This window comes from Melanerpes formicivorus, unplaced genomic scaffold (assembly GCF_026170545.1).
Source record: "Melanerpes formicivorus ecotype bairdi unplaced genomic scaffold, bMelFor1.0.p_v2 SCAF_114, whole genome shotgun sequence".
Lineage (NCBI taxonomy): Eukaryota > Metazoa > Chordata > Aves > Piciformes > Picidae > Melanerpes > Melanerpes formicivorus.
Window position 1 is genome coordinate 382817 of NW_027142466.1, and position 14325 is coordinate 397141.

Below are 14325 nucleotides of genomic sequence, written 5' to 3' on the forward strand. Positions count from 1 at the left end.
TCATGTGGGGGTAACTTTGGTCATTTTAGGGGAACATTTGCCCATTTGGGGAGCAAATCTGGTGATTTTGAGGGGTAAACGTCATCTGGGGAGGAAATGTGGGGACTGGGGGGGTAAGTTGGTCATTTTGGGGGGGGAAACTGTTCATTTGGGGGTAAATTTGGTGATTTGGGTGGCAAAGTTGGTGACTTTGGGGGGGTAAATTCGGTCTTTTGGGGGACAAAGTCACTTATTTGGGGGGAAGCTGCTTATCTGAGGAAGATTGACTCATTTGGGGGGAGAATCACTCAGTTAGGGGAAGCATTTTGGGGAGCATAATGGTTTTAAGCTCAGCCATCTGGGGGCCACCACTCAAAGCCTCTCTTAATGCTTGGGAGGAGTATTCCTCATTTGGGGCAAATTCTGGGTTTTGAGGGGGGGAAACACTTTGATTTTGGGGACCATTCCATGTTTTGGGGGCTTTTGTGGTGGGCATTGCTTATTTTGAGGGAGAATGACTCAGTGTGGGGAGGGCTTGTCCCTTTGGGCTACCAGCACTGCTTTTGGGGGAGCGTCACTCACTTTGAGACAGCAGGGCTGGCTTTGAGGGGAGCAGGACTTAGGCTGGGGGAGAATCACCAGCTTTTGGAGACCGATTTTAGGGCTCAAAACACCCCATTTTGGGGGTGCAGCACTCAATTTGGGATTCAGAGCTCCTCAGAGCTCACTTCTGGAGGCAGCTTTTGGAGGTTCAGATCCCCAGCTCCGCATCACTCTGCTGTGGATTGGGGTCAATTCTCAGCCGTTTGGGGTTTCAGTCACCTCTTGGAGGGGAATTTTGCCCCTTTTGGGGGGGTTACTGCCAATAAAATCAGAGCTGCAAGACCTCCTCTTGTAGCACTTTATAGTAACTGCTGATGAGTTCATACTAAATTACACCAAACCCTTCATGGAATTACAGAGGACATCCACACCAGATCAGGATCCCAACAGAGGCTTTTCTGCCCACTTCATCACTTGGTTTCTTTTGCCCCCAGCTGCTGGTTTTGTTGATATTTTTCCCCTCAAGAGCCAAACCAAAAAAAAAGGACAAAACCCAGCCAGAAGCTACCAAAGAAAGCAAAATGCTGCTCCCAGAACCTGCATTTCCAGCAGGAACCTGCAGAAGAAAATTGCTTTATTATTTTCACCCTGCCTCACCCTGGATTGCTTTTGTCTTTCCCCTGGGCCACATTTTTCAGGTGCAGTTTGCTCCTTTTTCCCAGCATTTCAGAAACCACCTAAAATATTTGGGGGGGTTTGGGGTGTGGGGTTTTTTTTTCCAGAGCTGCCCTCCCCTGTTTTGGGGTAAAACTCCCCCCACTGGGTGGATGCTATCAGGGGGACACCATCTTCCTAGCAGCATTCTGAAACCTTGCAGCTGGGTGAGCCTTGGGGGTCACCATTCCATTTTGAGGGGAAATCTGCGTGTTTAAGCTGTTCCCCCCCCACACACACACTTCTTTTCCTGCCTCGCTGCCAAACACCCTGGGAAAGTCTCACCCTGGAGGCTCTGCCCCAGCTCCACGTCCAGTCTCAGCCCTTAAGGACGAGGTTTGGGGTTTCTTCCAGCTTCCATGGGGTTTGAGCACATAAATTAAAGGATTTGGGGGAACTTCCTCCCTTTTCCAGAAAGCTGTGTCCAGAGTCACCGAAGGGCCTCAGGCTTGGGGCCGAAAGAGGGAGGTTTGGGCAATCCGGTGGGCCAGGAGTATAAAAGCCTCCTCAGATGCAACCTGAAGCAGAACCTGCACTCAGTGACTTGTTTTTTTTTTTCCTTTCCAGTATTCCTGCCTGTGAGGCAGCTTTTGGGGGGAGAACCCCAAAAAGCATCAGTCTTGGGGTGGGTTCTTTGTTTGCTCCAAGTAATCCAAGCGACGGCCAGGGTGGCCCGCGGTAAAAAGCCTCCCTCGCCCAGCAGCAGCCACGTGCTGCAAGGGGAAAGAGCTGCCCCAGAAATGCTTTTTCATACCAAAAACAAAGGGCAAAAAGGGTAAAAGAAGAAGAAAACCTGAAACCCCCAAATTAACCTGGCCACAACAGGTGCCTTGTAAACAGTGCCTCAGGTCCAGGCGCCGCGGGGTGCTGCCGCACGCCGGGGCAGCCGGGGTGCCCCCACCGCCTCCCGCCGCCTCTGTCACCAGCTGGGGTCGCTCTTGCCAGGCCTCTCGGCCTCTGGAAGGGGAATTGGTTTCCAGTGCTGTCAGTGAGTTGAGCAGGACACCAGGAGCTATTCCAGCGAGTCACTGTGTTCCAAGCTGAGGTCGTTGCTGGGTGCTGCCGGGAGGCCGCCAGGCTCTTCCTCCAGTTCTTCCTCCTCCTCTTCCTCTTCCTCCATCTCCTCCTCATCCTCCTCGTCCTCCTCCTCTTCCTCAGTGCCATCAAGGGAGTCATCGTGGGCAGCCAGCATGGCCTGCTGCATGGCTATGGTGGCTGTGGCTGAGGAGAGGGGCTGCAGGTTGTCCATGCTGAGCGAGCCTGCAGTGACAGAGGTGAGGAGAGAGAAACAGCTGCAAGAAATGGACCCAAAAGTGCACAGACCAAGAGCCACCCAACCCAAAACCCAGACACAACACCCTGAAGGGTCACCCATCTGCCAGACCTTGACTCCTTAGCTTCTGTGCCTGCATTCCATATCAGGGAGCCTTCATTCTCAAGCCAGCAGCTGGACTGGCCAGGCAGAGCTTGTCTTCAGCTCTTCATTTCCACCTTCTCTTGTTCTCATCTTGTCTTCTCCATTCCCATCTCGGCTCTCTTCAGCTCCACTCTTCATTTGCATCAGCTGTTCTCTCTTCATCTTCTCTCTTCTCATCCTGTCTCATCTGTCAGCTTCATTTTCTCCTCATTTTCATCAGCTGTTCTCTCCTTATCTTTCTTCCTGTCATGTCTGATCGCTCTTCTCATCTTCATCTTTTGATCTTTTTCTCGCCCCCTTTACCCATCTCCCTCTTTATTCCCTCCCCAGTACCTCAGGAGATATCTCAAGTGATGCTCCAGGGCACCCCCAGCAGCTTGCCCAGGGGCACAGTGCCCAGGGGGGGTTGGAAGCTCTCCACACCAGGACACTCCACAACCTCTCTGGGCAGCCTGCTCCAGGCCTCCAGCACCCTCCCAACAAACAACTTTCTCCTCCTCTTCCCCTCCAACCTCCTGGCCTCCACTCTCTGCCCACTGCCCCTTGGCCTGGCCCTGGCCACCACTCAGCAGAGCCTGGCCCCAGCCTCTTGCCCCCCAGGGGCCCTTCAGCTCTTGCTGAGCATTGCTGAGCATTGCTCTGGGGCTGCTCTTCTGCAGGCTCTCAGCCCCAGGCCTCTCAGCCTTTGCTCCTGCCAGAGCTGCTCCAGGCCCCTCAGCAGCTTCCCAGCCTCCCCTGCACTCTCTCCAGCACTTCTCTGGCCCTCTGCAGCTGGGCAGCACACAACTGCCCCCAGGGCTCCAGAGGTGGCCTCAGCAGGGCAGGGCAGAGGGGCAGCACAACCTCCCTTGCCCTGCTGCTGCCCACACTCTGCTCCATGCCCCCAGCACAGCCTTGGCCTCCTTGGCCCCCAGGCCACCTTGCTGCTGCTGGGCAACTCCTTGGCCCCCAGCACTCCCAGCTGCTTCTGCTTGGAGCTGCTTGCCAGCAGCTTCCCCCTGCCCTGTGCTGCTGCAGGAGGTTGTTCCTCCCCAGGGCCAGGCCCCTGCCCTTGCCCTGCTTCACCTTCAGGAGGTTGCTCTCCCCAGGTCTTGCTGGCTGCCAGCACAGCCTGATGGTGTCAGCCACTCCTCCCAGTGATCCCTGAGGGCTGCTCCTGTGTGAGGAGATGGCAGTGCTCCATTGCCACCCTTCTGATGATCCTCTTGGAGGACACTTTCTGTGACTCTCTTCACCACATGTTTTCCCCACAGGGTGCTGCAGGGCTCTAGCCACCCCTAATGACCAATTCCTTTCCAATTTAACCTGTGGGCCCCGCGTGGAGGGGGGCAGGGGCCAGCAGGCCCTGTCCTTACCGTCAGGGTTTGTCCCCGCGGCGCCGCCCTGCTGCTGCAGGACGCCGGCGGCGATGGAGTTGGGCCAGAAGCGCTGCGTAGGCCTGTGCTGGGATTTGATCTTCTTGGCCTTGGGGGCTGGGTCTGGGTTGCTGGCGTCCAGCATGGGCTGCAGGATGCGCCGGCGAGCGTTGATGAACCTGCAGCAGGCAGAGGCAGCAGGGAGTAAGGAGGAAGGGCTGCAGCAGCTCTGAGCTGCCAGGTCACAGAACCATTGCTAGGGAGAATCATGGACTCCAACCCTGACCCCAGCACTGCCAGGGACCACCAGACCAGGGGAGGTTCAGACTCGAGGTGAGGAGGAAGTTCTTCACCGAGCGAGTCGTTCGGCATTGGGATGTGCTGCCCAGGGAGGTGGTTGAGTCATCGACCCTGGAGGCGTTCAAGGGGAGATTGGACGTGGCACTTGGTGCCATGGTCTGGTCATGGGGTCTGTGTTGATAGGTTGGACTCGATGATCCCCGAGGTCCTTTCCAACCTAAGTGATACTGTGATACCATGGCCTCACCACCACAGCTCCAGGGCTCTGAGACCCCTCCAGGGATGGGGACTCCAGCACTAAATACACAGAACTGTGGAACAGAACCAGAACTGCTTCAGCTGGAAAAGGCTTTCAAGATCATGGAGTCCAACCCTTCCCTAAGGCTGGGGCTAAACCATGGCCCTCAGCACCACATCTTTGAAACACCTCCAGGGCTGGGGATTCAGCCACCTCCCTGGGCAGCTTGGGCCAGGCTTTGAGAATCCTTTCAGTAAAGAAATTAGAATGCAGTGGTTGGAAGGGACCTCTAGAGGTCATCTAGTCCAACCCCCCTGCAGGAAACAGGGACATCCCAACTAGATCAGCTGGCTCAGAGCCCCATCAAGCCTGACCTTGAATGTCTCCAGAGATGGGGCCCCCATCACCTCCCTGGACAGCCACTTCCAGCATTCTTCCACCCTCACAGTGAAAAGCTTCTTTCTTCCTGACATCCAGTCTGAATCTGCCCTTCTCTAGTTTCAAACCATTGCCCCTTGTCATACTGCTACGTGCCCTTGTAAACAGTCCCTGTCCAGATTTGTTGTAGGCTTCGTTTCCCCAGAGCCTACGCTTCTCCAGGCTGAACAACCCCAACTCTCTGTCTTTGTAAGAAAGGTGTGCCAGCCCTCTGATGAATTTTGTGGCCCTCCTCTGGACCCTCTCTATCAGGTCCATGTCATTCTTGTACTGAGGGGCCCAGAGCTGGACACAGTACTGCAGGTGAGGCCTCACCAGAGAAGAGCTGCTTTTGATGCAGCCCACACTGCCATCGGCCTTCTGGGCTGCAAGTGGACATTGTTGGCTCATATGTCTGTGTCATTGAGGAAGACATTGAACAGCACTGGTCCCAGTATGTCTGGGACATCTTCATGGCATACAATCATAGACTCAAAGGCTGGTTTGGGTAGGAAGGGACCTTTACAGGTCTTTCATTCCAAAGGCCTGCAGTGATTCAAGCAATGTTTCCCTACTCAAATCCCCAGGAGCCCCTGGCTCATCTCCACAGGACTTCAATGTGCTGCAGTGTCCCCAGCACAGCTCAGAACAAGAGCCTAAGGGCCCTCACTAGCCCTCTCTAATCATGACTTGTCACTCCACAGCTTGTCACCAGCAAGCCTCATCTTGTCCCCCTCTTCTTTCAAGTCCAGTTTAAAGGCCTGCCACTGAGCCCTGAAAGCTCCTGAGCAAAGACCCTCTTCTCCCTTGGAGAAAGATGAATCCCATCTGATCCCAGAAAGTTTGGTGCTGTGCTGCCCATCCCATTGTTAGACCCCAGAGCTGTGGCAGTGACACCAGCCACAGAGCCATGAATTCACAGCATGGGTCTGTCTCTTTCTGCCAGTGTTACTGTCTGCAGATGGAAAGGGAGAGGAGCAAAGAACCTGTGCCCCAGACTCCCTCCCCAGCTGCCTCCAGCTGTCTTCCTCATGGCCAACCTGAACCTCCCCTGGGGCAGCCTGAGGCCATTGCCTCTTCTCCTGTCCCTTGTTCCCTGGCAGCAGAGCCCAAGCCCCACCTGGCTCCAGCCTCCTTGCAGGGAGCTGCAGAGAGCAAGGAGGTCTCCCTCAGCCTCCTCTCCTCCAGCCTCACCACCCCCAGCTCCCTCAGCTGCTCCTCCCCAGCCCTCTTCTCCAGACCCTTCCCCAGCTTCCTTGCCCTTCCCTGGCCCTGCTGCAGCCTCTCCAGCTCCTGCTGGCAGCCAGGAGCCCAGAGCTGAAGGCAGCACTCCAGGGGTGGCCTCAGCAGTGCCCAGCCCAGGGGCACAATCCCTGCCCTGCTCCTGCTGCCCACACCATTGCTGCTCCAGGCCAGGCTGCTGGTGGCCTTCTTGCCCAGCTGGGCACCCCCTGGCTCCTCTCCAGCTGCTGTCGATCAAAATCCAAGGAGTCACAAAGCAGAGCTCTGCCTGCATGGTCCCAGAGCTGGGGCTGTGCCCTGGTTTCTCTGTGCCATGTTCCACCAGCACAGGGATTTTTCCAGCTTGCCAGGAGAGGGCACTGAGGCATCACAAGTGGATGCCAGCAAGTCAACATCCCAGAGTCTCCCAGAAATCAGCCCTAGCACCCAAATTACCCCAAAAAAATCCTTTCTGTAGCACTAAGCAATGCCCAGAGGCAGCCAGGTGGCTGCAGCAGTGCTGCACTCACCAGTTGTTGACTTGCAAGAGGGTCAGGTTGGTTTGGGCAGCAATTTGCCTCTTCTCATCCTCTGTGGGGTAGGGATGCTGGAAGCAAAAAGAGAAGAGGCAGCAAGTTGAGATCCCTGTGTGCAGAAGAGCCCCAAAACAAGGGGGGGAAAGTTGTTGTTTTATTGCCCCACCCCAAATTTGATGTCTTGCATCTGCAAACTGCAAAGCTGCAGAGTGGCATCCAAGAGGGTTGCTGTGTCCCTGGGCTCCTGAGGCCTTTTGCCAGGTTTTCCATCAAGGAAAACAAAATTTTCTTTCATTTCTCTTTCTGGCACTGCTTTGCCATCAGTGGTTGTTGGTCAAGGTGGGATTTGGGATTCCAAACCTGCTATCACTGCTGTACTCCTTGTCAGGTAACACTCCCAGCCCTTGAGATGGCAGCCTCCTCCCAGCTGTGCTGAAATCCTCCCTCCCCACCCCAAAGTGAAGCTGTCACTGTTGCAGCAGCCCCACACATTGTCTTCCAGAGCCAGTGCTGATCCCTCTGACTCATTTGCCAGCTATTTGCCCCAAGACAGTGTTGTCTCCTTGACAAAACCACTCAAAGTCATGGCATGGGGGAGACTCTTTGTCCCACTGGGCCCTCAGGGATCACAGAATCATGGAATGGTCTGAGCTGGAGGGGACCCCCAGAGCTCACCCAGCCCAACCCCTGCAGGCAGCAGGGACATCCCCCCTGCAGCAGGCTGCCCAGAGCCCTCTCCAGCCTCACCTGCAATAGCTCCAGGCCTGGAGCCTCAGCCACCTCCCTGGGCAGCCTGCTGCAGCCTTCCAGCAGCCTCCTGCTGCAGAACTTGTTCCTCACCTCCAGTCTCAATCTGCTCTGCTCTCAGCCCAAACCATTGCCTCTGCTCCTGTCCCTGCAGGCCTTTGGGGACAGTCCCTCTGCAGCCTCCTTGCAGCCCTTCAGGTACTGGGAGGTTGCTCTGAGGTCTGCCTGGAGCCTTCTCCTCTCCAGGCTGCACAGCCCCAGCTCCCTCAGCCTGTCCCCACAGCAGAGCTGCTGCAGCCTCTGATCATCTTTGTGGCCTCCTCTGGAGCCTCTCCAGCAGCTCCAGGTCCCTCTGGTGTTGAGGGCTCCAGAGCTGGCCCCAGCCCTGCAGCTGAGGTCTCCCCAGGGCAGAGCAGAGGGGCAGGATCCTCTCTCCAGCTCTGGCCACACTGCTCTGGCTGCAGCCCAGGCTGCCCTTGGCCTCCTGTGCTGCCAGTGCCCATTGCTGGCTCCTGCCCAGCTGCTCCCCCCCAGCATCCCCAAGGCCTTCCCTGCAGGGCTGCTCTCACTCTCCTCACCCCCAGCCTGGGTGGACAATGAGGACTGTTCCAGCCCAAGTGCAGGACCCTCCACTTGCTCTTGTTGAACCTCCTGAGGTTCCCCTGTAGTGGAAACCTCATGCCTGGAGGTCTTGAAGGCCAGGCTGGTTGTGGCTGTGAGCAACCTGCTGTAGTGTGAGGTGTCCCTGCCCTTGGCAGGGGGTTGGAGCTGAATGAGCCTTGAGGTCACTTCCAGCCCTGACAGTTCTGTGATTCTGTGATCCCTCTGCCCACATCCTCACCCCTGAGCAGGGGCAGCTCTGTCATTCTGGATCTCACCTGATTGTTGATGTGCCTCAGCCACACCCAGGGGCAGCTTCCACACTCTGGCTTGCTGAAAAGTGGGATTTTGGAGCTTTTAAGTGGTTAGAAACCCCCCAAAGATTTCATTATCCATTCTCAGTTATTTATGGAAGTTCCTCTCTGGTTTTGTTTGCTTCTCCATGCATGGAGGGAGCATTTGTGTCACCTGCATTGAAAAAGGTCACCCCCAAAGCCTCCCAGAGTAAAACCAAAGCCATTTGATGCCTCCCCACATTAACTCAGACAAACTGCCTCGAGTTGTTTGGGTTCTGGAGGTTTGCCCTCTCCTCCCAGCTGCTCAGGTGTCTGCTGGCTGCAGTGCTCACCATGAGGTGCTGGAAGAGCCAGGAGCGCATGATGTTGGTGGCGTGCTTGGGCAGCACCCCTCGCTTGTTCTTGGACTTCTTGTCCTCACCATCCAGGAGGGAGGTGAGATCCAGGTTGACCTGTTGGGAGAGAGAGATGGGGACAGCACTGCCTGAGAATGGGGATGGGCAACCCAAAAAAATCAGAAAACCAACCTAAAACCCAAGCAAAATCGACCCAACAAAAGAGAACTGATCCCAGAAAAAGAGCAGAACCAACCCAAAGCCTCAGCAAACTACCCAAGAAATGAGCAGAACCAACCCAAAGCCTCAGCAAACTACCCAAGCAATGAGCAGAACCAACCCAAAGCCTCAGCAAACTACCCAAGCAATGAGCAGAACCAACCCAAAGCCTCAGCAAACTACCCAAGAAATGAGCAGAACCAACCCAAAGCCTCAGCAAACTACCCAAGAAATGAGCAGAACCCAAAGCCTCAGCAAACTACCCAAGAAATGAGCAGAGCCAACCCAAAGCCTCAGCAAACTACCCAAGCAATGAGCAGAACCAACCCAAAGCCTCAGCAAACTACCCAAGAAATGAGCAGAACCAACCCAAAGCCTCAGCAAACTACCCAAGAAATGAGCAGAACCTAAAGCCTCAGCAAACTACCCAAGAAATGAGCAGAACCAACCTAAAGCCTCAGCAAACTACCCAAGAAATGAGCAGAACCAACCCAAAGCCTCAGCAAACTACCCAAGCAATGAGCAGAGCCAACCCAAAGCCTCAGCAAACTACCCAAGAAATGAGCAGAACCAACCCAAAGCCTCAGCAAACTACCCAAGAATTGAGCAGAGCCAACCCAAAGCCTCAGCAAACTACCCAAGAAATGAGCAGAGCCAACCCAAAGCCTCAGCAAACTACCCAAGCAATGAGCAGAACCAACCCAAAGCCTCAGCAAACTACCCAAGAAATGAGCAGAACCAACCCAAAGCCTCAGCAAACTACCCAAGAAATGAGCAGAACCTAAAGCCTCAGCAAACTACCCAAGAAATGAGCAGAACCAACCTAAAGCCTCAGCAAACTACCCAAGAAATGAGCAGAACCAACCCAAAGCCTCAGCAAACTACCCAAGCAATGAGCAGAGCCAACCCAAAGCCTCAGCAAACTACCCAAGCAATGAGCAGAGCCAACCCAAAGCCTCAGCAAACTACCCAAGCAATGAGCAGAACCCAAAGCCTCAGCAAACTACCCAAGCAATGAGCAGAACCCAAAGCCTCAGCAAACTACCCAAGAAATGAGCAGAACCAACCCAAAGCCTCAGCAAACTACCCAAGCAATGAGCAGAACCCAAAGTCTCAGCAAACTACCCAAGAAATGAGCAGAACCAACCCAAAGCCTCAGCAAACTACCCAAGCAATGAGCAGAACCAACCCAAAGCCTCAGCAAACTACCCAAGCAATGAGCAGAACCAACCCAAAGCCTCAGCAAACTACCCAAGCAATGAGCAGAACCCAAAGCCTCAGCAAACTACCCAAGCAATGAGCAGAACCCAAAGCCTCAGCAAACTACCCAAGCAATGAGCAGAACCCAAAGCCTCAGCAAACTACCCAAGAAATGAGCAGAACCCAAAGCCTCAGCAAACTACCCAAGCAATGAGCAGAACCAACCCAAAGCCTCAGCAAACTACCCAAGCAATGAGCAGAACCCAAACCCTCAGCAAACTACCCAAGCAATGAGCAGAACCCAAACCCTCAGCAAACTACCCAAGAAATGAGCAGAACCCAAAGCCTCAGCAAACTACCCAAGCAATGAGCAGAACCAACCCAAAGCCTCAGCAAACTACCCAAGCAATGAGCAGAACCAACCCAAAGCCTCAGCAAACTACCCAAGCAATGAGCAGAACCCAAAGCCTCAGCAAACTACCCAAGCAATGAGCAGAACCAACCCAAAGCCTCAGCAAACTACCCAAGAATTGAGCAGAACCAACCCAAAGCCTCAGCAAACTACCCAAGAAATGAGCAGAACCAACCCAAAGCCTCAGCAAACTACCCAAGCAATGAGCAGAACCAACCCAAAGCCTCAGCAAACTACCCAAGCAATGAGCAGAACCAACCCAAAGCCTCAGCAAACTACCCAAGAAATGAGCAGAACCAACCCAAAGCCTCAGCAAACTACCCAAGCAATGAGCAGAACCAACCCAAAGCCTCAGCAAACTACCCAAGAAATGAGCAGAACCAACCCAAAGCCTCAGCAAACTACCCAAGCAATGAGCAGAACCAACCCAAAGCCTCAGCAAACTACCCAAGCAATGAGCAGAACCCAAAGCCTCAGCAAACTACCCAAGCAATGAGCAGAACCAACCCAAAGCCTCAGCAAACTACCCAAGCAATGAGCAGAACCAACCCAAAGCCTCAGCAAACTACCCAAGCAATGAGCAGAACCAACCCAAAGCCTCAGCAAACTACCCAAGCAATGAGCAGAACCCAAAGCCTCAGCAAACTACCCAAGCAATGAGCAGAACCAACCCAAAGCCTCAGCAAACTACCCAAGCAATGAGCAGAACCAACCCAAAGCCTCAGCAAACTACCCAAGCAATGAGCAGAACCAACCCAAAGCCTCAGCAAACTACCCAAGAAATGAGCAGAACCAACCCAAAGCCTCAGCAAACTACCCAAGCAATGAGCAGAGCCAACCCAAAGCCTCAGCAAACTACCCAAGAAATGAGCAGAACCAACCTAAAGCCTCAGCAAACTACCCAAGCAATGAGCAGAGCCAACCCAAAGCCTCAGCAAACTACCCAAGCAATGAGCAGAACCAACCCAAAGCCTCAGCAAACTACCCAAGCAATGAGCAGAACCAACCTAAAGCCTCAGCAAACTACCCAAGCAATGAGCAGAGCCAACCCAAAGCCTCAGCAAACTACCCAAGCAATGAGCAGAACCAACCCAAAGCCTCAGCAAACTACCCAAGAAATGAGCAGAACCCAAAGCCTCAGCAAACTACCCAAGCAATGAGCAGAACCAACCCAAAGCCTCAGCAAACTACCCAAGAAATGAGCAGAACCCAAAGCCTCAGCAAACTACCCAAGAAATGAGCAGAACCAACCCAAAGCCTCAGCCAAATTGGCTCAAAAAATGAGCAAAACCAATACCAGAAATGAGCACAATCAACCCAAAGCTTGAGGAACAGCAACCCACACCAGCAGCACCCAAGCCCCTTCTCAGTCCACATCTGGCCCCAGGATCTCCATTTCCTGTCCAGTGCTTTGCCAAGGACTTCTCTTCCCTTATCCTCAGCGGTGCTGATGTCACAACTGCTTCTGATAGCTCTTTATGAGCCAAAACCATCTGACCCTAAAAACCCCAACACAACAAAGTCCCTCCCCAAAAGCTGTGGCTGTCCATGGCTCCATGTCCCAGTGGAGGCCAGAGACAAGCAGAGTCCCTCAGGGATCAGTCCTGGGCCCAGGCTTGTTCAACATCTCTGTGGGTGCCATGGACAGTGGCACTGAGTGCACCCTCAGCAGGGTTGCTGATGGCACCAAGCTGTGTGGTGCAGCAGACAGCTGGAGGGAAGGGATCCATCCAGAGGGAGCTGGACAGGCTGCAGAGCTGGGCACAAGCCAACCTCAGGAGGTTCAACAAGACCAAGGGCAGGGTCCTGCAGCTGGCTGGAGGCAATCCCAGGCACAAATGCAGGCTGGGCAGGGACTGGCTGGAAAGCAGCCCTGAGGAGAGAGCCTTGGGGGTGCTGGGGGAGGAGAAGCTCAGCAGGAGCTCTCAGTCTGCACTTGCAGCCCAGAAAGCCAACCAGAGCCTGGGCTGCAGCAGCAGAAGTGTGGCCAGCAGGGCAAGGGAGGTGATTCTCCCCCTCTGCTCAGCTCTGGGGAGACCCCACCTGGAGTCCTGCCTCCAGTTCTGGAGCCCCTATGACAAGAGGGATCTGGAGGGGCTGGAAGGTGTCCAGAGCAGGGCCAGGAGGATGAGCAGAGGGCTGGAGCTGCTCTGCTGTGAGGACAGACTGAAGGAGTTGGGGCTGTTCAGCCTGGAGAAGAGAAGGCTCCCAGGTGACCTCATTGTGGCCTTCCAGGATCTGCAGGGGGCTACAGGAAGGCTGGGGAGGGACTGCTCAGGATCTCAGGCAGTGCTAGGACTAGGGGGAATGGAATGAAGCTGGAGGTGGGGAGATTGAGGCTGGAGGGGAGGAGGAAGTTCTTCCCCATGAGAGTGGTGAAGCCCTGGAATGGGTTGTGCAGGGAGGTGGTTGGGGCCCTGTCCCTGGAGGTGTTTAAGGCCAGGCTGGATGAGGCTGTGGCCAGCCTGATCTAGTGTGGGGTGTCCCTGCCCATGGCAGGGGGGTTGGGGCTGGCTGATCCTTGTGGTCCCTTCCAACCCTGAATGAAACTATGAAACTATGAAACTATGACTTTACAAACCTGAGGTGAAGCCCTGCCACCCCTGCAGACCTGCATTCATCACCCAACCGATGCCTACCACAAGGAGAGACAAGCCCCCACGAGCAAAACTTTGCTTTCTTCCCCTCAAACCACTTCCTGCAGCAGAAGTGTTCCTGGGGGTGCAGAAACCCAAGGGGAGCTCAGTGCTGGGCTTCAAGAGGGAAGGGTTTATCCTTTTTTTCCCACAGCCCTTCATCAAAACACTTCTGGATGAATTAAACATCAGGTCCCTGCCGTTCCCCTGGGGCTCTGGCTGCATAAATCAGGCTGGCAGCATGGGAAGAGCATCCAGAGAGCTTGTCCAGGGCTCTCTCCCTGCCCTGCTATTCCCTCAGCTCATGTTCTCCCCACCACGCAGGCTTCAGCCCAAGGCTGAAGGCCAGGGCATGGAGATGTTAAAGACAGGATCATCAAAGAGCATTCTGCAGGCAAAGAGACCTGCCAGGGAGCTGCCACCTGTGCCCAGAATGCCTCTTGACTGCATTTCAGGAGACTCCTGGAGTTCCATTGGGGATTTCAGGGAACAGCTATTGAGACAGAGGATTTTACCATGAGGGTGGTGGAGCACTGGGACAGGCTGCCCAGGGAGGTGGTTGAGGCTCCATCCCTGCAGATATTCCAGGGAAGGCTGGGGAGGGCTCTGGGCCACCAGATCCAGTGGAGGATGTCCCTGCTGAGTGCAGGGGGTTGGAGTGGGTGAGCCCTGGGGGTCCCTTCCAGCCCACTTTGGGATTCTCTGCTTTTCCTGCTCCGCCCCCATGAAGCACCATGGCAGAGGTGGATGAGTTTGTGGGCAGTGGAGGCTGGGAAGACACCAAGAGCAGCACAGCCAACAAGGCAAGGGGGTTAGAAACCCACTGGGACCCCGAACTGTCCCCTCAGGGCAAGGATGGGGGGGGCGGGGGGCCCTGCAGGGTTAATTGTGAAGACAGAAACAACAAGAATGGAAGCAGAGCACAGAACTAAAAATACCCCAAAATTCCTAAAGCAAGGAAAACAGAAGAGCTGGGAGCACACAGTGCCTGGAGTGAGCCCAGAGCCCACAGCATAGCAGCAAGGGATGGAATAGTGTGGAATAATGGCATGGCATGGCATGGGATGGGATGGGATGGAAAGGAATCTTTGCTATCAATACAATTAATGTATCATAATATGTTATCTAATACCCATCCTGGTGAGGTTCCATGTGAAGAG

General features: G+C 54.6%; 1 protein-coding gene across 1 annotated transcript in view; it reads right to left on the bottom strand.

The window, feature by feature from the left end:
- Positions 1-866: 866 nt before the first annotated feature.
- Positions 867-14325, bottom strand: part of PKNOX2 (PBX/knotted 1 homeobox 2) — a 124433-nt gene continuing 110974 nt past the window's right edge. Inside the window, 4 exon segments of the mRNA XM_068167265.1 lie at positions 867-2496; positions 4009-4187; positions 6715-6791; positions 8696-8815. Of these exon segments, the coding sequence (XP_068023366.1) occupies positions 2249-2496; positions 4009-4187; positions 6715-6791; positions 8696-8815 (624 nt within the window). The 3' untranslated portion in view covers positions 867-2248.